At 35.8% G+C, this 23,583-nt stretch overlaps 1 protein-coding gene across 3 annotated transcripts in view; it reads right to left on the bottom strand.

Annotated features, from left to right (window-relative positions):
- Nucleotides 1-23,583, bottom strand: part of FAM184A (family with sequence similarity 184 member A) — a 45,592-nt gene that overhangs the window by 4,927 nt on the left and 17,082 nt on the right. Inside the window, exons 8-15 of one of the 3 annotated variants that reach the window (XM_030447747.1) lie at nt 23,318-23,464; nt 10,717-10,929; nt 8,254-8,407; nt 7,722-7,849; nt 5,266-5,450; nt 4,621-4,767; nt 1,566-1,683; nt 795-899 (exon numbers count right to left, since the gene is read on the bottom strand). In XM_030447747.1, the coding sequence (XP_030303607.1) occupies nt 795-899; nt 1,566-1,683; nt 4,621-4,767; nt 5,266-5,450; nt 7,722-7,849; nt 8,254-8,407; nt 10,717-10,929; nt 23,318-23,464 (1,197 nt within the window). The remainder of the gene's footprint in view (nt 1-794; nt 900-1,565; nt 1,684-4,620; nt 4,768-5,265; nt 5,451-7,721; nt 7,850-8,253; nt 8,408-10,716; nt 10,930-23,317; nt 23,465-23,583) is intronic. The other 2 variants (XM_008497336.2, XM_008497337.2) reach the window with 2 other exon arrangements.

Genomic DNA, 23,583 nt, shown 5'->3' with positions numbered 1-23,583 from the left:
TTAAGGTACCCTACCATAGCTCATCTTCCTCCTAAAGGAATGCTGCTGGCTTTTGAAGTGACAGGGACACTACTATGCCTGTTTGCAGCCTTCACTGGCTGCTATTCAGGAGAATGAGAAGAACTGAAAAGGTTGCTACAGAAGTGTTTTCACTCGTGTAGGAGGTGACAGCAACTGAGAAGGCTGAACACTGACTTCTGTTTCCTGCTGCCTCCACAGCCCATACCTGGGTTGTCATTCCATTCTCCAGTGTCACTCTGTCTTTCTCCATTCAGACTTATTATATGCCCTTTTCATATTCCTTCCCCTTTTTGCTCTTATTCCCTTCCTTTATTGTTCCCTCTCTGTCTTCCTAATGCTCTTCCATCCGGAGCACCACAGTAACAATGAAATGACCTTTGCACTTTCCAAAATAACAAAGAAAATTATGAAACTGGAACTGGTTATGGGTGTCACTGTTCTGTCTTATATGCTACAGCCCTGCCCTCCGTTACCTTTCTGTCACTTTTCTATTTTGATTTTGCAGCTTTGTGAGAAAGAACTGTGTTTTATGTTATACATATATAGCAAACTAGGACAACAACATAAGTGGACCTCTCAACGACACAAAAGAAACAAACCTACACAAAAATAAGTAAAGACAAATGGAAAATTATGGTTCTTGTTTTGAAAATGTCTTTTAAGAGTGATATATGTATACACACAGGCACACACACACATATTTCTTCTTTTTATTATATCCTAACTTTTGATTTATTTTTCTTTACTTTAGCAATGAAGTCCATGGAACATACCTTCACCAATGGATTAATAACACCAACATTAGGGCTTGCATTAAATATTTTGTTGTAGTTAGTCTCCCTGTTAACTAGCTCCAGTTGATAGAACTTTTTGTCCTCCTAAAAAGAAGAACATATAGAAACTTCTTTTTATGCATCTTCAATCAGTCAGTGGCCAAATCTGGCTATAACATTATTTCAAATAAATTTATGTTTACAGTTCTAAAGAAACTGTGATTCTCAAGATTGTATTTCATATTTTATATGTTGGTTTTCTTATTATATGTACATACTAAATTTCTATGTATGCAGTTCTGTGCTCTTGGGAGTGAGCATAGCCTAATGCATTATACACAGGGACAGACTTGGTATAGTTAACTAGACTAGTCTCTAATCAATTTGGATTTCCTTCTTGCCTCTGAATCCATATCTAATCAGACTAGATGTTGTGCTTTGAATTTGGGAAACTCAGTGAATCAGGGAATTGGTCTTAGAAACCTCAGAGAAAAGATTATTTCTTATATAGCTTATTCCAGGATTGGAGATAGGGCACATCTGATTGAAGTCATATTGAAATAGTTTTGGTAATAATGTATTATGCTTCATTGTGCAAAACTCTCTGTATCTAATTAGTTTTACTATTATGAATCATTGCAACCACATGAATAATGTGTTTAAGAATACGAATAACACACTAGTGGGATTTAAATACATTTCAAATACTTTGAATTAGATTAACTTTTATAGCTGTCAAGATATTAAACCAAGAGAGCATAGAAGTCTTACAATCAATTTCTTTATGAGTTGGTCCCGCTCTGCAATTAGGTCTTTCAGTTCTGAGATAAGCTGCAAATCTTCTGGTCTTGATTCTCTGTTTTGATATTTTTCTTCCATTTCTTCTAAACTTTATAGGAAAGAAGAATACCCCCTTTAGCCTGATCCAGTGTTAAATGATGAGTGAATAGTCACATCTTTGAGAAGTACAAAGGAGAGTTCAGGGATAAAAAACAGAAGATGACTTTCTTGTCACTTCTAATTAATTTCTACGTTTTCATTCAGCTTTAGCTAGGTTTGGAAAAAGAAGAATCAACAATGACCATAATCTCTGCTTCAGTAACTAATAATCTGGGAAAAATTCTAAAAAAATGTAACATTCCTCTTGTGCATGCAGCACTAGGTGTTTGAAAACAAAAAGCCTCTTGGAAGTCAAACTGAAAACAAGGCATTCAAAACCATAACACGGATGGCAGAATTACATAAGACATAGCTAAGATTGATTCTTTTGTAAAATACTGGAACAGCACATTGCATTATATTTAATACTAATGTAAATTTTTACATCTGGTAATTATTTTTCTTGATCAGAAAACCAAACAGTATCATTGTTCTTTTTATAGGTGACTACTCTGAATAAAGATGCATGCTAGTGATACTGAAGAAACCGGACAGACAGACAAGGCTGGCACTGTCTTCCTCAGTTCATGTGGGACACACTGGGACAAAGGTATCCAAGAACAGTGAAGACTGATGGGTAACTTAACTCCTCTCCACGAAATCAGCTGAGTACCATTGGAGATGAAATAAAGGAATGTGCTGCAAAAGGAAAGCAGCAACACTTGGATATTATGATATCTGGATTAAGAGAAATGTCACAACTGATAAACATTTGAAAAAAAAGCATTTGAAATGCCAGTGGGAAAGCATTAAAGGAGAGAAGTGAAATAAGCCAACTAAGAGAAGAATTATACAAGTAGCTGCAAAAATCTTGTTTCTTCTTAAAAGACAAGTTTTGAAGACATGACAATTTCAAATGATTGCATCTCTTTGAGACATAAATATAATCCTCACAATGCTAAACATTTGTTCCAAAGGAAACTACTAAAATACTTGTCTCATACATTCAACCCTCATGTAGCTCAGTGAAGCATATTTCAGACCAGATTCAGGAAACTTAACAAATTTATTAAAAAAAACCCAAACAACCATCGCCAACAAACCCTTAGAAAAATCTATGATTTTATGGTGTTTAAGTCAACGCAAACTCAGTTTCACAAGACACCTGGAAATAGCCATGATTTCTCACTTTAGATAAATATTCCCTTCAGAAGTAGCTATGTGATTTTTACTTTGAGTTGCATCTGAAAAAATCAGTTCACATTACACTATATTTATAACCTTCAAACAACCTGTACGTAACTTGAGGAGATTATATAATGTATTTACATAAAACATTACGAATATGAGCAACATGACTGGTTTCATTTGCAGAAAGGGCATTTGAATTTGACTCAGCAGAACAGAAATATGCTCAGCTGGCTTAATTTTGGTGTAAACGTTTTATGCTGGGTTAAGCTATTGCATACAGATACCCAGGGTATAGTACATAGTTACACACAGCTGCCACTTTATTTTCAGATATTTCAGAGAACTCTTTTTTCTGTTTCAAAGAGATAATACATAAGTCATAGATTCCAGTTGTAGAGCCTAACTAATGATATCCCCTCTCAATTATTGTATGATAGATTCTCCTCTTCATGAATGTTCACAAGGCCATGCTACAGGTGAGCCTGAACCTGGAAACAGTTACTTAAGAGACAGCTGCATAAAAATCCTCGGTTTTGTTGTGTTGGTTTTTTTTTACATAGTTTCCTCTTTTGACAAGATCCTTGTTTCAGTGTAAGTAGAGAGAGATAATACACAGAAAGCCAGGTCAGGATAACTTTGGTAACATTTGCTGTCTTCAGGCCTGTGAATAGGGAACCAACTCAATTCAGAAAATTTCAGGACAGTGAAAACCACACATCCTTATGGGAGGAAAAATTAAGGTGAAAAAATTCCAAAACCTAGTAGTGGTGGCTTTTTATAGGCATGTTTCTCTCACAAGATAAATGCAGTAAACAGGAGGTAGTTTACACTTAATTTACTGAATGGCAAGTCACCACATTTACCAGGGCACAAGAGTGTTCATGGGGACTATTAGAAGGGAGCAAGAACTAGAATTTTACACCCATCTTATCTGAAGACAAATTCTGAATGCTTATTATCAAAAAAGAATGAGATTCATTGGTCTTTATTGTCCATTTTAAAATAATATTTACTTTAAAAAAGTTCTCTATCAGATACGTAGAGCCAGTTTTCTCTGCCATAAATCCTTTGTGCTGCAAATGCAAACACCTCAGTGACAATTTTGTGTCAGAAAGCCCACAGTGCTCAGCCAAAAACTGATCAAACGTGCTACACGACAGACAAAGCATGAAGGATATGGAAGACAGGAAAACACCAGCTAGGAGACAACATTACTACACTGCTTCTGCACAGAGGTTGTGTAACCCAATGTGGCATTTTGACTCAGAGGCACTCTCAGAATTCTGTTACTGTGCTCAAATGCTACATTTCAGACATTATTTTCCTTATGTTAGCAAAATTTAAAATGTCTGCATCACTCATGGGCTATAATCAAACTTCGTAATAGCAAATATTGTTACAGTACAATAATTGTACTGTTGCCAAACTTGTTGAAGAAAATTATGTCTTCAAAAAAGATGTATTAAGGTTGAGAAAAAATATTGGAACTAATGGTTTCTCCATTTTCTAAGCACTACACAGATTAATATCTTTCCTACCTTACATTTTTTTGGTCTCAAATCCCCAAAACTGTATCTCACTAAATTCCCCTAGAGCTCATAGAATTGTGTTGACGAAAGAAAGCAAGATTGGAATCCACAGTTGGCTGAGGTTTTTGCACCTCTGCAATTATCTTCAGCTACTTACAGACATCATAACAAACTACTCACTCAAATGCAGCTACATAGAATTTTTTTTTTAACGCAACAAAACTTACGAAATTTGTAAAGCTGAATTAATTTCCTTGAGCAGCTCTTGGGTCTTATTAAAATCTGCCAGCATGCTTTGTTTCTCTCTGATGTGATCTGCTGTCAAGACATCCAGCTCTTTCTCATGTTTCTTGCTTAAATCTTGCTCATGCATCCTGTTTAATTTATTTTTTGTTAAAAAGAGTGTTATTCTAAAATCAGACTCATTCTTTCATCAAGATTTTCTGCCATACTTCTAATGGCTTTTATGCAATATCAGACAATAAAAGGAATTACTGATTCATCAAAACCAACTACTTACTGTCCTCCAGCCTTCTAGCTTATTTCATGGAAAATGCATCTCCTTTAATGCTTTTTTAAATAAACAAACATAACGATAAAAAAAACAAAAACAAAAAAACCCACCAAATGCCAACATTGGAATGGACTGTTACTAAAATATGCCAAAATGTATCACTGAAATGCAGCTTAACTGCATAGTAATATTCAGAAACTTTATTAGTAATGGGCATAGCTTTTTAAAAGAAGATTGAATGATATATAACATCACTTGATTAAGAGGATAAACTAAAAGCTACAAATAGTAAAAAAAAATTAAGTAAAGCAATATATGAAACAATACACGTTTGAGTTTAGAGTGGAAAAATTTATACCTGATCTGTTGGTTAGATTCACTGCGTATTCTAAGAACTTCTTTCCCTTTAAACTCTAATTCCTTGGTCAATGCACTTATATTTTCATGAAGATGCAGGATCTCTTTGTCTAGTTCAGCTATATGATGGTCTCGGTGTCTCAGTTCATCTTGTAGATCTGATATTCGGCACAAAAATTCTTTCTCCTATGATATAAGTAGCAGCAGCAAGAAATATTTTAAGTAGACTTGTGTCTCAGAAGCACAATACTTGCTTTTGGAACACAACAGCTAAAAATTTTCCATTCAATTAACAATTTTTTGAGTTTTTGTTGCTGACAAAAATAAAAATTAAAACTGAGGAGGCTTTTTTATGTATAAGTGGAAATAGTTATGTAACAAAATTTCCAATGAGAAAATTAAAAACCTGTTATTTCCTGTTAAATTTTGTGTAGCTCAGCACATTTTCCTTTTGCCCACCCTTACAATAAAAACCCAGACACTGCTGAGAACCAGCGAGCTGTGCATTTAGCATTTTCTACCTCTTAGCATAGGACACAGAGAAACTGTTTCTCCATTTACAGCCCCATACAATGGGACAAAGTAGTTCAAGATGTATGCCCTGCATCAATAACAGTGTGATGCAGTAGTCTCCTGTCTTACATATATATATGGATGTATGTATATAAGGGTCATAAATGTCTCACCACAGAACACATGGTAAACAATTTCTATAATATTTATATTGTGTGCAATAAATCAATAAAAGACATTCTTTTCGCATAAGAAATTCCAATGAAGTTAACAACAAGGAAACTCATCTGGACTCCACCCCAATGGTTTTGGTAATGATTCTCCTCAGTTTTTAAGAAGTCTAAAATAAACCCAACCTTTTCAAGAATTCTCCATTTCCATCTATTCCACTTCTTATAGTTTTACAATAACTGATGAACATTGTTTTTACAGATAATAAATCAGTAGATATTTCAAAGTCATTTTATGTAGTGTATGTATAATTGTGTTTGTATGTATAATTGTGGTTTGTGCCTCCATGCACCCAGGAAATATGAATATATCCTAATGCACAAACTTTATAGGACATCATTAAGAACAGACCTTTAAAAATAACTCTACCTCCCTATACAATGACTATATGCAGTTGTAAGAAAAAGCAGTGTAAAATGAGATCTTCGTATTTAAATAGTTTAAAAAATGTTAAATATATTAATCCTGCTCAGACCTGTCTGCACTGATTTCAGCTCTGATCCTATGAACTGATGAGGAGTATTCTAACACAGGAAAACACAATTAATTGCTTTGCTCTCAGTTCAACTAAAGCTCTTCCTTAGTGTATCATGGCATATTTAACGTAACTTAGTTACTAAGGTCAAAAGAACATGGTATTTGGTTGGATCATACACTTGCTATTGTAATTTTTTTTTCCTGGCATCTCCTTTAGGTGTCTCACTCCCAGCCAAAACAACACACAGCTGAAACCATATCCTCCTATATCCTGCACAGATCCTGTTTCCGTTCACTGCTGATAGCACCATATTTGCCTCTACCTGTTTTACACATCTAAACCAGTAAGGAAAAGAAAAAGAAGGGCTCATCTTTGACTGTCTCTACTTCTGTGTAAAGGCTACATTCAAACCTGTTCCCTCTGGTAATGTATTTCTAAAACCACTCCATGTCCTTGGTGCTGGACTACCAGTCAATTAATCCTGAAAAAAGCCTACTGCATATGCAAATAAAAAAGTAATTCCCTGGTCCTCTTATTCCCAGAAGTCTGTCTTACTTTTTACAGAGCTCAGGCTTTAAATTCTTCATTACTGCTGGAAAAACTGATTGCGTATAAAGTGAAAAACTAAAGCAAAAAGGGAATGAAACGGTTTGCTGCTGAAATGTATTCTATACTGGCTTTGGGATTTGGGGTGTAGCTTTTTTTTTTGTTATGGGTGTGACAGGGGTTTTTTTAAGAAACCCTAGCAAGCTGTTACATCCCCTTTTTTGTTTTGTTTAGATGCTAATTCATCTTTTCCAGTTTGGCTCCTGAAACAAAAAAGATACTAAGCTACCTCTTAAATTTGAAGCAATCATTTGGTTTTAAGCAACCTTTGGAGAGAAAGAGCTTTTTCTTCTTTAGAGTCCTGCTGGCAAGTGAAGACAAACAGAAGTCCATGAGAACTGGCATTTTCCTCTCTTGGAAAGACAGTGTAGTGTGCTCCCAGCTGGGTGCACAATTCTGAGAGATAACTGCCTTGATTCAGAAGCCTCCACCAGGCTTCGAATGAAGTTTGTTGAGGAAGTAAAAGTTAAGTGAGGAAGCTGAAGTAAACTGGTAGGGATGCATTATCTGCTGGTGCCGAGTGACTGTGAAAGATTACACGTTTGTTCACAACAGCTTTTGCCTCCGACTGTAAGAAAACAAGTACTGATTACACAATTTTACAGCCAGTTGCCATCAATGCCTCTTACCTGTCTCCTGCCAAGTTCTATGCTTCTTTCAAGCTCCATTTTGGCAGCTACCAGTTCTTGTTGATGGTTGTGCCTTAGCTGGTCAATTGCTGCTGCATGTTGATGATTTAGCTCTGAGCGCAAGGAAGCTAATTACCATAAACAAAAAGAAAAGCTTGTTTTGGAAACTTTTACATTCATTAACAATAACAGTCCAGCTCCCTCAAGTATTGCTGCCAACCTAACACACTGTTTACATCTGCTAAGGAACTGTTCTGTCATTCTATTCCTGTTACCTTCTGAACCATTCTTTATCATGAAATTCGATTGCCTACTGCTTCCAAAAACCTTAAGGGGAAGATTTTTCAAAAGTGAACAGTATGGCCTTACCTGTTAAAGCTTATACTGATTTTAAGAGGAACAATTAGGTCAACATAGAATGACTCTGAGAAACACTTAAGTGTTAGAATGCACACATAAGTACATACATACATATGCATGTATATTTGTGTGAGTATAAATAATGTTCCTTGAAAATTTGAAAATAGTATACCTAGCATAGCTTTTCCTTCATCCTCCAGCTCAAATCGTAGAGTCTGAAGTTCCTGTTCCATCTCCAATTTGAAACCTTCCATGGCCTGTTTATGTGTTTCTTTCAGTGCATGAAGTTCTTCTGAGTGCTTCTGTTGTAAACGTTCTTCTAATTCCTATGAGATCAAAACTGACAAAATTTGTTCTATACCAGGTCAGAGAATTTATAAAACAACATTAAACAACTGGGAACAAAAAGCAGTCATTGGCATACTCTAGAAATTATTGTAAGTACACTAATATCACTCGTATTTTCTTCTCTAGGTAATACTACTACTATATTTTTCATTTTCAGTGGCTGATTGTTATCAAGATTATCTGTGCAGGAAAATCTCTGTTCTGCTCACATTTGGTGAAGAGAAAAAAAAAAAGTCACTGAATATACTTACATTATCAATCAAGGCAATAACGTGCAGATCCCTAAAAAGGTCTAGTGTGCAATATATGCAATAATTACTAGAAATGACCCAGACTATATTTGTACTTTTTAAGTACAGGTAAAGCATTTGGAGCTGGTGAATGTGGCTACTGTACCACAACTACCTTAGATGTTGCACTTATCAGGGGGTACTCAGTGTGCTAACTCCAAGAGAAATTGCACGGAGGCTGGAGCAGGATGGAGACCCCAGGGCCAGCTCTGTGGCAACAATACCAGCTATCTGCACTTTTGATACCCTGGGCAAACAACCTGCCACCCTTTGACAAAATGCTGCTCTTCAGGTGAAGTGTGCTCATTATACTCTCATTATAATTCAAAACCACACTTAAAGCTACCCGCCTCCAAGGCAGGACCACCCCTCACTGAGTCTGCTTTCTGAATCATCTCTTGCCCACACCTATAAATGTGAAGTGAGAGAACTTTGCACCAATCATAGCAAAGATATGTTTGATTAGAGTCACTCAAGCTCCACCTGCCAGGTAAAATAGTACAAAAATAGCCAACGGAAGAAAGGATGGCAGGGAAAATGCCACTGCAGGGATACCCCTGACCTGTGGAACCAAGTGACAGGCTGAGCCTCTCTTCCCCACCATTGCAACACCACTGACTAAGATTTGAACACTCAACTGGACTGAGTGTCTCCCTGGGAATATTATCAATTTCTGTAGAGTCTCTTTAATAGTATAAATCTCTACATGTGCTGTTTTGGGCTGAGTGACCCCTGGGATTTATGTATTTTGGTCAGGTGCCCCCCATTCTCTCCCGTGGGAAATCTCCACAGAGTCACTTTCTTTATTCATAGCTTAGGTATTTTGCATGTACTTTGCAGAAGGTAAATTTATCATCTGAAATCCAAAGGATTTGTATACACTTTTTTTTTTTTTTTAAATAAATCACACTATTCAATAATCTGGTGGTACAAAACCTCATTGAACATGACCAAATTCTACTGTGTGGCCACGATAGTTCCTATAAAACACCACTGGATGGGCAGCATGGTGTTAGTAGTGCGTCCAGACCCTTGTTTTCCTGTCTACTAAAGGTGAATTGGCTATCACTCAGGCTCTAACCCCAGCCACCTCTGGCTCCTCTATCATCTGAGGGTCAGCAGGATTGCAAGGGGGTTTATTTTCTGCCAAATTCCTTTACCCCCCTTAATGTAGCAGCAAGTGATACACATTGGAGGACTTTTGCTCCCTGCTGCCTACTGTGTTTATTCCCTATTGAAATGTGGTACAGTGCTCCTGGTGCACACTTGCTGGTCTCATGTTGAACAAAAGCCAAACACCTTTTGTGCTCCAAGACCAGTCTGTGATGAGAACCAAAGTACATTAAGTGGGGACAATGAGAAAACTCATTGTAGAGGTGCACTCTAGATTTGAACATAAGAAACCTTAGGCCAGAAACCCCATTAAGTACCATGCAGTGCCAAAATTTCAATTCTAAAGTTGGTTTACCCAAGGTTTTTTTAAAAAAAAATAAAAAAATACCTCGAGTGTGACACTGTTCTGGACATGAAAATTATCTTGCAAGTTGCAGAACATATTTATGTCATTTTTAACATTATGAAAATATAAAGCAATTACAAAGGGAGAAAATAGACAAGAAATAGCAGAAAACACATGCAAAATTAGGCAGTTATAATGGAAAATATATAGAAACCTACTTCAAATAGAAACTAGAATATCAAGTTATGGATAACAGTGTCAACCTACAGTAAAAGAAATGTGCATTTTAATCGTATTTTAACCTCTCTATATGTATATTCTAGTAGAGTATAATGCAAAACATGGAACAATGCCAGCATCAGAGATAATTTTCAATATGTCTTAATCATTTTTAACTGGATAAAAATGCTACTATGAGATATCAGATGAAAAAGAAACTTAGTAATTATGCAGATACTTTTCTTAATTCAAACTGTATACATAAATTACTAATATGGTAACATTCTCTACATAATTTAGAATATCCATATGAACATGCCTTTTGTTCTTGCTCTTTTGTTTCTTCCATGTTTTGAAAGGCAAGGATATGGGCTTCCTGAAGTGACTTATGCCTTTGCTGATGCTCCTCTTCTAACTCCTGGATTTCCTGAGTCAGCCTCTGTCGCTCCTGACTGAACTGGGCTTGTAGCTGTTGCAGAGAGCTCTGTGACTGGGAAAGCTGCATCTCCAGATTCTGCTTCAGTAAGGAGATCTAACCCACAACAGAACAGCAAATGCTCATTAGTCATTAATACTAACATCAATTCTTTAAAAAAGAATATATGAAAGAAGAAAACACTTGAAAATTTAAAGCCAGAATGTGAACTAAAAGACAGACAAGCAATGTCATCCCTCTACTGAATTAGTTTTTTATATTATATCTCAGAGATATAATAATTACATTTTAATAGTTCTTAAGAATTATCACATCAGTCAGTTTATACAACACTCCCTATAACACAATTCTTCATGGCCGAATTATCAAAATTTACTTCTAGGTTCTGTATAAAGGTCAATAAAAATGACACTATCAAGGTCTGCAATCCAACTCTTGGTTGTTAAGATATACTATTCCTCAGGGGAACATAATATCAGTTCTGGAAGGAAAATCCTGTAGCTGAGAGGGGAGAATATCCTGTGAAATCTAGACTGATTACCTCTTGATATGATACGGTCCTATCTTACAGGTAATCTTCTTGATTAAAAAAAAAAAAAGAAAAAAGGAAAATAAAAGAAGGAGCATATCAATCTACATCACAAATGAAATGTTACACTTGATGGATTCCCCCACACCTTTTGTTTGTTTGTTTGTTAGCTCAGTAATACTTTGAGAACAATTTTTCAGATGCTTTTCAAGATGTAATTCCTAAGCAGTCTGAGTCATGGGTACTCAGTTTCTTAGAGATATCTGATTTTACAAATGATGCTTTTCACCCAACAAATATTTTTATACTTCAGAGTAAACTAAAAAAGTCCCATTTTCTTTTTTAGAATACCATTAACTTTGTTCTTTACATCAGATAGCATCTTTTAACACTGGAAAAACTTGACCTGTGTTCCTTTTACAGCCAAATAAGGGAAAGATATCCTTGCATAAAAAAGAATTTTGCTACAGGGACTAAGAGGAAAGAAAAATAAAAATGCTGTGTGATAGTGTCATTTGATTCAGCATATCTTAAAATAATTGATAAATTCACGACATTGCACATCAATTTACTAATTTACAGAAAAGGAAAACCCACCACTTAACAAAAAGTTAATAGCAGCATACCAGCATGAACATTATTGTTGAACATGTGGGTTTGTTTTTATTTTCAGGATACAGCTTAAGCCAATTAGAAAAAAAAAATACACCAAAAGGAAAATTAGCACTAGAACAGAACAAGCAAATTAATCTGAATGAAATGAGCATGTCTTGTTTTATTTCAAATTTACTAGGTATCTGTCTGGGAAGATATACTCTAGCTTCTGTGTATACTCTATTAACATGAGATACCTTTGAATCTATCAGGTAACTTTGCAACAGATCAGCTACATACAACTGGAGTAATGAAGGCCCATACTATATTCTGTAATCTAAAGTATACATGTAAAACTTTTTACATTAAGTGTAACTATCAGATGCAAATTGCACAGTGCCAGACCAAAGGTTTGCCTAATCTTCAGTTCCACCTCCAGAAATGCCCAGTGTGGGTTGCTCAAGGGAAACAAGGATCTTGACTCTGAAGTCTACCAGCACCCAGCTATCTTTCATAAACAAGGAGAGGTATTTTGGGCCAGATTTACAGACAAAATATTAATGAAATACAACCACCACCTGCATCTATAAATCTCTGGGTATCCACAATATCCTGTGGCAAGTTACATATAGATCTGCCAATATGACATAATGACCTCTAACTTGTAATGGAAAGGAGTCAAAAGAAACTCACTTTTCATTTACTCTGTTCTAGTCATGTTTCTGCTCTTCTCCATCATTTCCTTACTTTCAGCCTTCTCCACACTAAACAGGTTTGGCTTAATGAGACACTACTTGTATGAAAGCTATTTCATATTTACCATCACAATTTCTCCTACTTTTGCCCCTTTTGTACTATTTCTTTTTAAGACTAGGAGATCAAAACAGCATAAGGTATATAAAATGAGAGTAAATTATGTGTTTATGTAGTGGTTTATATGGTTTTACATGTAAAAAGACTTCCAGTACCTGAAGGAAGCCTAGGGGAAAGCTTGTGAGGGACTTCTTACAAGGGCATGTAGCAACAGGGCAAGGCTTATAGCTTTACATTCAAAGAGGGTAGATTTAGATTAGACATTAGGAAGAAATTCTTTACTGTGAAGATGGTGTTCTTTCTTCTTCCTAAATATAGTTTTAGTCTCATAGGAATGTGTAGTTAGCATAGTCCTACGAGATTATCCATTCCACTTCTTTGCACTAGGTAGGAATTCTATACACAAATTACTGCTTAAAAATCTCTTATGAAGAAAACTCTGATTTTCCCTCGGATCCTCTTTCTACTCTGAGCTGCAGAAACACTGAGATATTGGACAGATGTTCTGTCCACTCCTCCTTGTCCCTTTCACGATGGCTCTGTCTCTCAGGATTCTTAGCATTTCTCTGTCCCGTTGGTAGACACCAGGGCCTACAATTCTAGGGGAAGTCTCGTTCAGTCCTGGAGAGCCACAGGTAATTTTATCATCACATTCTAAAAAAATCTTTGATGATAACATTCAAATGGAGTCTACCACACTATCTTAGCCAAATTTTTACTAAGACAACATGAAAAAAAAAGCATTTTTGCCTGGAAGCTAAATCTGTCTTTCACTTAGGCTTCTGCTCCAAACATATCTGATAATTCTCAGTATATCTTCTATAAACCTTTCTAGCATGTTGTCTAAGGGCAAAACAATTTTTTTTTCTTTTTCTCTCAGAAATGCAGAAAACATTTAAAATTAGTTGACCAAGGTAAGTTTGACACCTGGCCAGGAACCATTTTAGAAGAGACCAGGAATGCCCTCCTCGAGAGCAGTCCACACTTTCACTCTATTAAACTGACTGCAAAACCACAGCCTGAAATAAATCAGTCTCTGGGGATGTCTATTTGCATCAACAGACTAGGCAGAAAATAAATAATGAGAATTAAATTCTAACAAGCAAGTTAAATCAGTCTATCATTCTAAGACTTTTTTGTTATTAAAAGCATGTCAACTATTAAAAATCTGACAGTTATTTTTAGAAGAGCACATAATTTTAAGCATTCTGTATGTATTTTGAGATCCTTAAAGAGCACCTTTTTTAAAACATTAGTGCCTTCCTTTGCATGTCTTTTTATTTTGAGGATTCAAAACAGAACAGCTCTAAACACTCTTCTCTGAATCTTCAATTTGTTTAATCAAGATTTTCAGCACATTTAAAACTTTACTAAGAATTTTAAAAGAAAAGCAAAATAAAATATAAAGAAAATTCTGGCTACTATTATGACTTGTACTTTGCCAAACTGCAAATTACAGTACAGCATCAACATCATGCTTTGTAGAAAGCTCTGCGATACACATTTGCACTGCCCACAAGCTTGCTTGCTTTAACAATGACATAAAAATGCTGCTTATATTATGGCAATGTATGGGGTGTTTGATGTCCAGTGATACAGACAGTTATACAGATGAATGGATGCAGTACACAAGCTTTTGATAACCAGCAGCAGACGTTCTCCTCTCAAATATTACCACATATTCTTTTTCATAGGCTAAAGCTCCAAAGCAGTACTACAGGATATGCAGATTTATTAGTGCAAACATGCCCTCTTTACAAGCTGTAAGTGCAAGTCACTTACATTGCTGATAGATTTATGCAAAGCTTCACCGAGACAGTGCCGCTATGAAGGAAAGATCACAGGAATAAAGGGAAACATTCAGAAATCAACTAAGTAAAAGAAAAAGAGGTAAGGAAGGGAGAGTAAAACATAGAACATTAATTATAATTTGATCAGGGAACGTAAGTTGAAACCTATCTGGAAAAAAATATAAATATGTTGCTTTGACTTAGTAAATAAACTACCAAACACAGAGGAAAAGTAGGCTCCTTCTTGTGTTATGGTTTGAATGTACAGGATAGCTTTATCTCTTTAACTTAACATCACTATATACTCCCTTATTATCCAGTTGAACACTTGAAATTATCTAGCTGTTTTCTCCTTTATGTCAATAATTTTGGGAAGAAATCCTTAAGTACACCAATTTGCATTTTTATTAGGAAAGATGTTACATAAGGACTCAATCAACAATCATCTGTGTCTCTAAAATATCACAAGCAAATTTTATTTATGCACCCATCTACTTAAGTTCAAATTTCATTGCTATAGGGCAGAGAACCAGTTTAGTCTGTAAGAAGGCATTTAAATACTTCTTCCATTTTTCTTAAAATTCATAATGAGATGGGTACATAGAAGACTCTTCCTGAAAATCTCCAGCAAAAAGACCAAAAAGTTAATATGGCACTTATACTAGCATTGATTGGTAATGAGAAGCAAAAAATAAAAACACAGTGCCAAGTTCCATGAGATATTACTGATCATAAAATCATATACATCATTCATATATAAACATAATGCTTATGTGCTTATATATATATATATGAATGGTGCAGACAGGCACACATACACACACACAATAGTAATCTGAAATGATGTGAGAGCAATTTGAAATCCAGCATGACCCATTTCCCCTTGTGGCACATGTCAGTCAAGAAGATGGCTTTCTCCAGGAGACAGCAGGTATTCTGACACCAGCTTGGAAGCCTGTAAGTTGGGAACTTTTAGATAATACTTTGTCAAAATACAAAAAAAGAAGTAATTAATATCTGTTCTCCTGAATGTACAAAAAGACACAACATAACAATATGTCATTGTGGAATACCCCAAATTATCTTATTAAAACTGTAAGCTACAAGAACCAATTCTCTGTGCAAGAGCATAACACTAGGAGGCATCATACTCCATCAGACAAGAAAACAAACAGGTACCAAACAGCTCTGATTTCAACACCAGATTTTGAAATTCCTAATCTAAACAAACCCAGCTATTTTTTCCTTACTTCCTTTCCCATCTGTCTGGTTTGTTTTGAGAGAAAGCCATGAAGAGCAGGGATGATCTCTTGATAAGTAAGTGTTCAATTTCGACACACATAGCTAGGTCCCACTGTAGTAAAACTAAGTACTTAGATTTTAGCCATGAAGCTAGAATAGTTAGCAATGTTCTACAATGAAAAGAAATTCTGGATAAAAATGCTTTTGGGAAGCTGCATTCTGAAGTCCATCCAATTAAAAAGGTCATTTAAGAAAATCCAATTTCTTGCCTTGACAGCACTGTAAACTTGGGCAATAAATGCTTCCATACAGAAATATTACTTAAGAGGACTTTCAAATTGCATTATATTTACTATCATGAGATCTTGATCAAAATGTGTGCTTATATAATGAACTCAACTGAAATATATAAATAACTGAATGATAATTAAAATATTAGAACCAACCTTACTTCAAAGAAAGCTAGTGGTGAATCATCACTGAAATCAAACAGGTATTCAGTAGGATTAATACTAAACCTGAGCACAATTCATTATTTTAATCCTTTATCAGATAGTAAATAATTTTTGTAAACTACAAACATGATAGAATAGTAAATTAGAATTATATATGGTAATCAAATGGTATGGGGACTGATTTCAGCAAAATGTGTGGCAATATAATCATATGCAGCTCCATATTGAAAAGTATACAGGACATATACCAAGAATGGAGGACTTCAAAATAAGTCTGGTTGAAAGATTAAGAAATTCCACAAAAATTCCAAAGAGCCTCATGATTACTTCCACAGCAAGGCCCAATGACCCAGAGAAAAAAAATTGATGAGAACCAAAAGGAATGCAGGAATAATTATTACCCTCTGTATTTCTATGGTGAGGGTTAGTGCAAGAAAAAAAGGGGGAGAACATATGTTTAACAACCAATCTCTTTCTACAGGCTGGAATTCAGTATTATTGGTGTATGTTAGTATTGTGCTATTAGAAACCTTTGTTCAATTCTCCCTGAAACCAGGCTTTGCAGATAGAGGATGTACACATCAATTAACTTGCTCCTTAGAAGTGTAAAAAATTGAGAAAAAATCTTTATTCAATATATATATAATTAGCCATTCTGCTTTTACCTGACTTTGATGCCTCATTTTTCAGTAGAATATTCTCTTCTTCTTCAAACCCTCAGTGTTTGCACAGCTAAGCCTCAGATTTAACCAGGAGTATTTCCTCATGACCCAGAGGGACACCTCAGAGGTTGCTGCTTCCTGAGGACCCCCTGGTCATTGCAGGCTACTCAACAGGACTGAAAGACCTTGCACGTGGTACATGGGGAGAGATTCGTATTCCCACTTCTATCTAAAAACATCTCTATTAAAAGAGACGAGTTTTTAATTTAGTTGGGCCAACTTGTGCTGTAGTAAAGCATAGCTTTAGAGATTTGAAACTAAGCTTTGTGCTTGCTTCCTGTAATCAACAGTTAGTTGCTGGTGTTGCTCTCACAATGACTGTCAGAGGGGCCATACTTTGTGAACAAATGGTATCGTTTTCCTCGAGAAGGAAATGTACTGCACCACTGACACTTTCACTTTTTCATCCAGTTGCACTGATTCCTGCAGGACACGAGCTTATTAGATGTGTGTAGGTTCTCTCACATAATTGTTTCTCATTGCTAAAAATGACATTTAACTGGATTACAAAGCCTTGACCGGGAGTTTGAGCTTCAGTCTTCATGTCACCCACAGAGCAGTCCCGTAATATTTTTTTAAATTGATGTTTCAATGTTAAATTGTATCAAGATCTGACTTCAGTATAGAGTTTACTGAATTTTCAACATACTGCTGGCAACAGCAATTCCTGTGTGATACCCAAGACCCTAAATGAAGAAGGTCTAACTCTATCTGTTGTGTCAAAGCAGACCTAGGTGGCTACACAGTCTATGCCTCATTTTAAGAACTACTTCAAATAGATGCTGCTACCTTTCTGAAAAAGAAAACCTATGCACATCCGTCAGATGTTAGGAGAAGAGACTACTTTCTGAGATGCCTACTAAAGAAGTTAAAGGAACCTTTGGCATAAATGCATTTTATCCAGCTAGTGATAGCAATAACACCAAAATTCTCCCTCAAGATACATCTCTGGTTTAAAGGGAAAGACTGACTGTCAGCAGATACTCTGTCACTGGCTGTGCTGTGCTTACGTGACAGATGACTCTGCAGAGATTTGGGAAGCAGCTGCTTCTTACTGCAACGTTTTGTACTTGGCTTGAGGCTTGTGACACATTAGGAATAGAAAAGCTCCAGTTTACCCTCCCTGACTGGTAAGAAAAAGCAGCATTTAGAGCTCCCTTCCCCCCTCTCAAAACTCAGCAGTTTTCTGTTGACGAAAAAAAAGTATATACAAGTCATTCTGAAACGTTTAACTATGTCTGGGATGTAACTGGTCCCAGTTTCCTTCTGTTTTTTGTAGTAACACTGAGTCAATATGCTGTGTCCAGTCTACTGCAAGGTGGGGTACTTAACTTGTTGCTTTAAAAAGATGGAGCCTCTCTTTTCCAGTTACAGGATTCTATTAAAGTGCTAAGCATTTTGACATATTTTTTACCCATTCTGCTTTTAATCTGACAAACTGCAGGTTCAATGGTCACAGGAAGAAGAGGATCATTTGAATCTCCTAATAATTTTGAAAATTTTTAGAACTGTGCTAAAGCTTCATTTCATTTTGCCTATTTGTCATAATGTTGTCAGGATTTAAAGATTATAGATGCACCTTGACTAATTCTTTCTGGAGCACAGAAGCATCTGTCAAGAAAAGCCCTTAAAATGTTTTGGATTTTTTTTGTTTGTTTTTGGTTTTGTTTTTTGTTTTGTTTTACACATAGTGATACAGGATTAAAATTTTTTGGGGGGAATGGTATTACTTTTGGATTCAGTTTAAATTTATATTTACTAGTTTTGGAAGTGTAGACTTAATTCCAAATACCAAATTAAACTATTTTCTTATACACGCATCATTAATTACATACTGCACTAATAATTTCATGTTCTTTCCATGCATTGTCAGATAGAATCAAGAATTCTTGATTCCAGATTAACTAGTTCAAACACTGCCAAACAAAAACAGGTAGCACTAAATTCCAGTTTGAAGTTTATGATCAGATAGGTAAGCTTCTTTGGAGAAAAATATATCATAACTTTAAACCTCATCCTTGAGGTATTTCTAAATTTAATTGAACAAAACAACTTGAGAGAAAAACTAAGAAGAAACCACAAGGGAGAGGAAAAGGAAATCCAGTAATACATTTATTCCTTAACAGAGCAAAAAAGCTAAGATTAGTTGGCATTCCTACAGTATCCCATTGAAGATAATCTGAAAACTCCACTTTCTTCTGTTGCTTTTGATTGTCTGTGTTGCTGAGTAGCTCTTAAAAGTAAATGTTTAATTAATTTCTTCTGTTACATTCAGAAAGTTTTAAACAATGAGTAAAATAACGAAGAGCACACAGTATGGGCTGAATGGGCTCACCATAACTAGAGGCTCAGAAAAAGAGTAGAGCTGAATGTTAGGCATTTGTTTTCAAGTTCAAGCCTCAGACAAAACTCTAGTGAAGAATGTGGACAGAATAAATGCACCAAGCAATCTTCAGGAACACACACCTCTGCACAGAACAGGGAGCCCAGAGCAAGCAGGATTCTTTCGTGAGAAGTGCAAGCACACAGTCATGAAACAGGGGAAAGCACCCTCCATAGATGGCCCTCTGAGGGCTGCAGTGCCTCTGGATTACAGGATTATTCACATGCTCACACAGAATAGATTTTTACTTGCTTAAAGTGCAGGTTTCCCCCTCAGAATACAGGAGCATTGATTCTTAAGGCAACGGTGAGTGGCAGGGTGTATACAGACACTGGATTTAGGCTGGAACTCCCAAAGCTCCCTTGAGCCTCAATTGGGCCCACAGGAGCTGCAGAACAGTCCTGTTAAGACCAGATCTTAGAGAGTTGTAGTCACTTTGTGAAAGTTTCCAAGAGCTGCTTCTTTGGGAAAGCAACAAATACCAACAGAAGAAAAAAAGAGACAACCTCTACCCTGAACTGCATTTCAGGTGTCCTCTGTTCTTTGCTCTCTCTTTGGTATGATTTTTCTTTTTATTCTCTCAGATTTCAGCATTTTAGATTTTTAAGATGTTTTTAAGTCTTGCCCAAAATCGTGCCCCTTTACCATCCACTAGATGTCATAGTAGTCAAGAATGACCAAAGAGCAGCATTAGGATGCAGATGTTAACTTGAAATCTACTTTTCTGTCTCTAACAGACAAGCCTTCATACAGTGTTCAAAACAATATCCAGTGAGAGCTAGAAGGTCAGAATTGTTCTGCACTGAAAGCTAATCCCTTTTCTTCCAGGAAACTCCCAAAGTATGTGCAGTTTTTTTTCCTGTAGAAACTTCCAGCATCCATTCAACAGCAAACCTTCTAGAGCAAGGATTCCCCAGGCTGTGGAACAGTAATCCTTGCACTGGGGAAAGAAAGTAGAGTTTCCTGATTCTGCTTCCGTGGATACACATCAGCTCTTCAAGTGAGGGAGCAACAACTGCCCTCTGGTAGAAGCCTGGCAAATGGTCATTTACAGATGTGCAGAGAAGCTCTGACTTCTCTACAACACTCTACTTCATAAACAAGAGTATAGTCAGTCTTTGAATTTTTTTTTAAATTACAATTTGAATGCCTACATCAGAAGGAAATACATTTTTATGTAAACCAAAAGTTTCTCATATTTGACAGTTTAAAAAGGAACACACTATGACAGAAACAAACTCTGAATATGAAACATCTAAAGTTTTTTTTTTAAAAAGGAGATATCTGCAGCAGCAAAACTAAATAATAGCTCTCAAAAGCATATCTATTATATTTTTGTCTATTCTCACTATACGACTTCTAATATTTCCAGTAATAGAAGATGGTATCTTCCTGTGAGTGAAGTTGAGAAAGTTAGAAAGAGGAATGTCACTCAAATAATTGGTCACATTATAGTACAAGGCTCCATAAGAATGGATAAAAACTCTGGCAAAAACATTTATTTTACTGGAACATATGATTACTGAAAAGTAAGGAATATGGGAGAACCAATATTTGCTCAACTATAGCAAAGCCCATCCAGAATCAAAATAATTGCAGAAAAAAACGTCTACCACAAGAAGAAATGGATGAAAAGAATACAGATCTTAACCTGTATATTTCACTGTCCAGAACTAAAGACTGTGCAACAGGGAGAGGCAGAAGAGAGAACATACTCATGCTTTAAAAATGAAAAATCCTGCTATTTTATCCACGGCTGAAGCTTTCTCAGCAGTAAAACATTTTTGAGAAAAGCATTAAAAGCCATTAAACAGCCAAGAGAAATGGAAAAGATCTAGCACATCTGAAGTCGCTACATATTTCATGAAAAAACTCACATGGACTGATGTAGAAATGCTTAGCACAATTTACAGGGGAAAAAAAGAAAAGCACCTTCTTTTTATGTCTCCTAAAAGAATTTCTCATATTAAGGATAAGAACTACATACTTGGTCTCTACATGCTGGTCTAGTTAACCTACCAACCATATTTAACTGTAGATGGGAAGTGATGCTTTACAAATGGAAAGAATGTGTTTAAGCACTTAATCAGCTGAACAGCATTTTCTCTCAGGAGAATAATTTTACTCATAACAAAGCTATACTGTTAGCATAACACTAACCCTACATGCATTCTATGAGGCACCACTTAGCACTACCAGCAAAACTATTACCTTCATGCAAGAGCTAGATCTCACCTATCAAATGTGAAACAACTACTAGAAGGCAGAAATTTGTAGACTGGTACAATATTATTAAAAGCAATCAAACCAGCTTAGTACACCTGAGGGGCATAAGCTTTTTAATTGAACTTTATTTTACTTGATTTTTAAACTGTTGCCATTTATAGCTATGTCTCTTCATTCTGTTTTTCAGGCACCAGCCAGCATCATTTCAAGATGGGGATAACCTGTGTTGTATTTTCCTACAGTTTAAGTAACTGTATCAGACTGAAACACAGCAGTTAGAGGTTCACTCTATCTGAAAGCTTGTTTCAAGTAGAATTCCAAAGGTGTCTGTTCTAGGACCTATTTCTTTTAGTAATCTTATTAATGATTTGGAGGAGGAGACAGAAATCACCCTCATGGAATTTGTGGATTACACCAAATTGGCAGGAGAAGGTGGAGCATGGCACAGTGGTGCTCCTGTTGTTAGGGAATGGTGCAGCTTTTTGGTAGAGTAAAAGAAAAGAAAAGAAGAGAAAAACCAAACCATTTTGAATACACAGACCATTTCCTATTGCATTTTCCTGCAGATTCTCTAGTAAAATTCTCTTTACTATGGCTGGCTTTCTGATTCCAAAATTTCTGCCCCATATGGAAGAAAATTTTTCACTTGCAACTGTTCACTTTCCATTCTGAAAGTCTAAGTTAGGTTTATTATGGTGTATTTAAAGGTAGAGACAAGTGTTCTAGAAGTATTTTAAAACTACAGAGAGTTGAACACATCCCTTTCAAACTGTACTTTCCTAGAGAAAATGCTATTTATAGGCAGAAGTAAAGAGAGTAAATGAAGCTTGGGTTAAGGCAGTAAGTGAAGCTTAAAATCAAATAAGTCCAAGTCTTACTACATTCATCTTCTAAAAAGTAACAGACCAAGAACTTTAAAAACCTCCAGCTTTTATGAGCCTAAGACACAAGACTTTACAGCCTCAGGTTTCCTTGTCAGCAAAATACATTGTTACATGTTGCTATAAGAAGATGTATAATCAGCTTCATGTTCAGTTATTAGACTTCTCAAATTAGACAGCAACTCAAAAAGATACTCCAGAAACACCCTGGAACTGCAGTCATTTAATGAGTTCCAAAATCTGTTTCTCTTATTTCTAAAACGTATTTGTTCATCACCAGCTGTACTCAATAAAATGGGAAATTGTGTTTTTAGAAAAAAGAGCAAAGCAAGTATTTTCTGTGTATTATGTAGCATAACCCACTTTATAAATGGAAGTTACACTTAAAAATTGTGTTTATAAAAAAAAAATCCCCAAATGATTTTCAAAATTCCTTAAGAGAAGACACAGCTGAAATAAACTGAGGAATATTTTGACTTTTCAGTCATTTGTACAGTGTCATTATTGTAAAGAGCAGGAATACCTTCAAGTCAAACAATTAACACTGGTAAATATTTACAAAAGAACAGGTGAACACAGAATTAGGAAAAAAAAAATCTTATAGTGAAGAGGTGAGCCTGCCAACACCCTCTCACTTCCCCCAAAAAACCCTGAAACAGTTTTATTCAAATTTAGTGCACAGAAGGACACGGATATAATTTTAAGGTATTTTCATATATTACTTGAAAGGTAAAATAACAATCAAGTTTAAAGACAGATGTCACAACAGATTTCATGTAGTTAACCAGTAATAAATAACCAGCAACTAAATTATAATGTTCTTCCAGTTTTCTGAGAGACGAAATTTACCTGGTCCAGAAGATCTTCAACTTTTTTTTGCCATCCATCCCTTGCTGCATTTTTTTCACGTTCTTTCAGCTGCAAGAGCTGAGTCATGGCTGCCTTCTTATCCTCTTCATGCTGGAGCCTCAGCTCTTCACGAAGCTTACTACACTCCTGTCTAAAAGCAAAAGTGAAATAACTAAAATGCAGAGTGGACCTTGTGCAAGAAGCTAAAAGGTTACTAATTAGAAAAGCTTACAAAAGAACAAAACCTTCTTACATTACATCACACC

This window comes from Calypte anna, chromosome 3 (assembly GCF_003957555.1).
Source record: "Calypte anna isolate BGI_N300 chromosome 3, bCalAnn1_v1.p, whole genome shotgun sequence".
Classification (NCBI taxonomy): Eukaryota; Metazoa; Chordata; class Aves; order Apodiformes; family Trochilidae; genus Calypte; species Calypte anna.
This window is presented reverse-complemented; position numbering and strand designations above follow the sequence as displayed.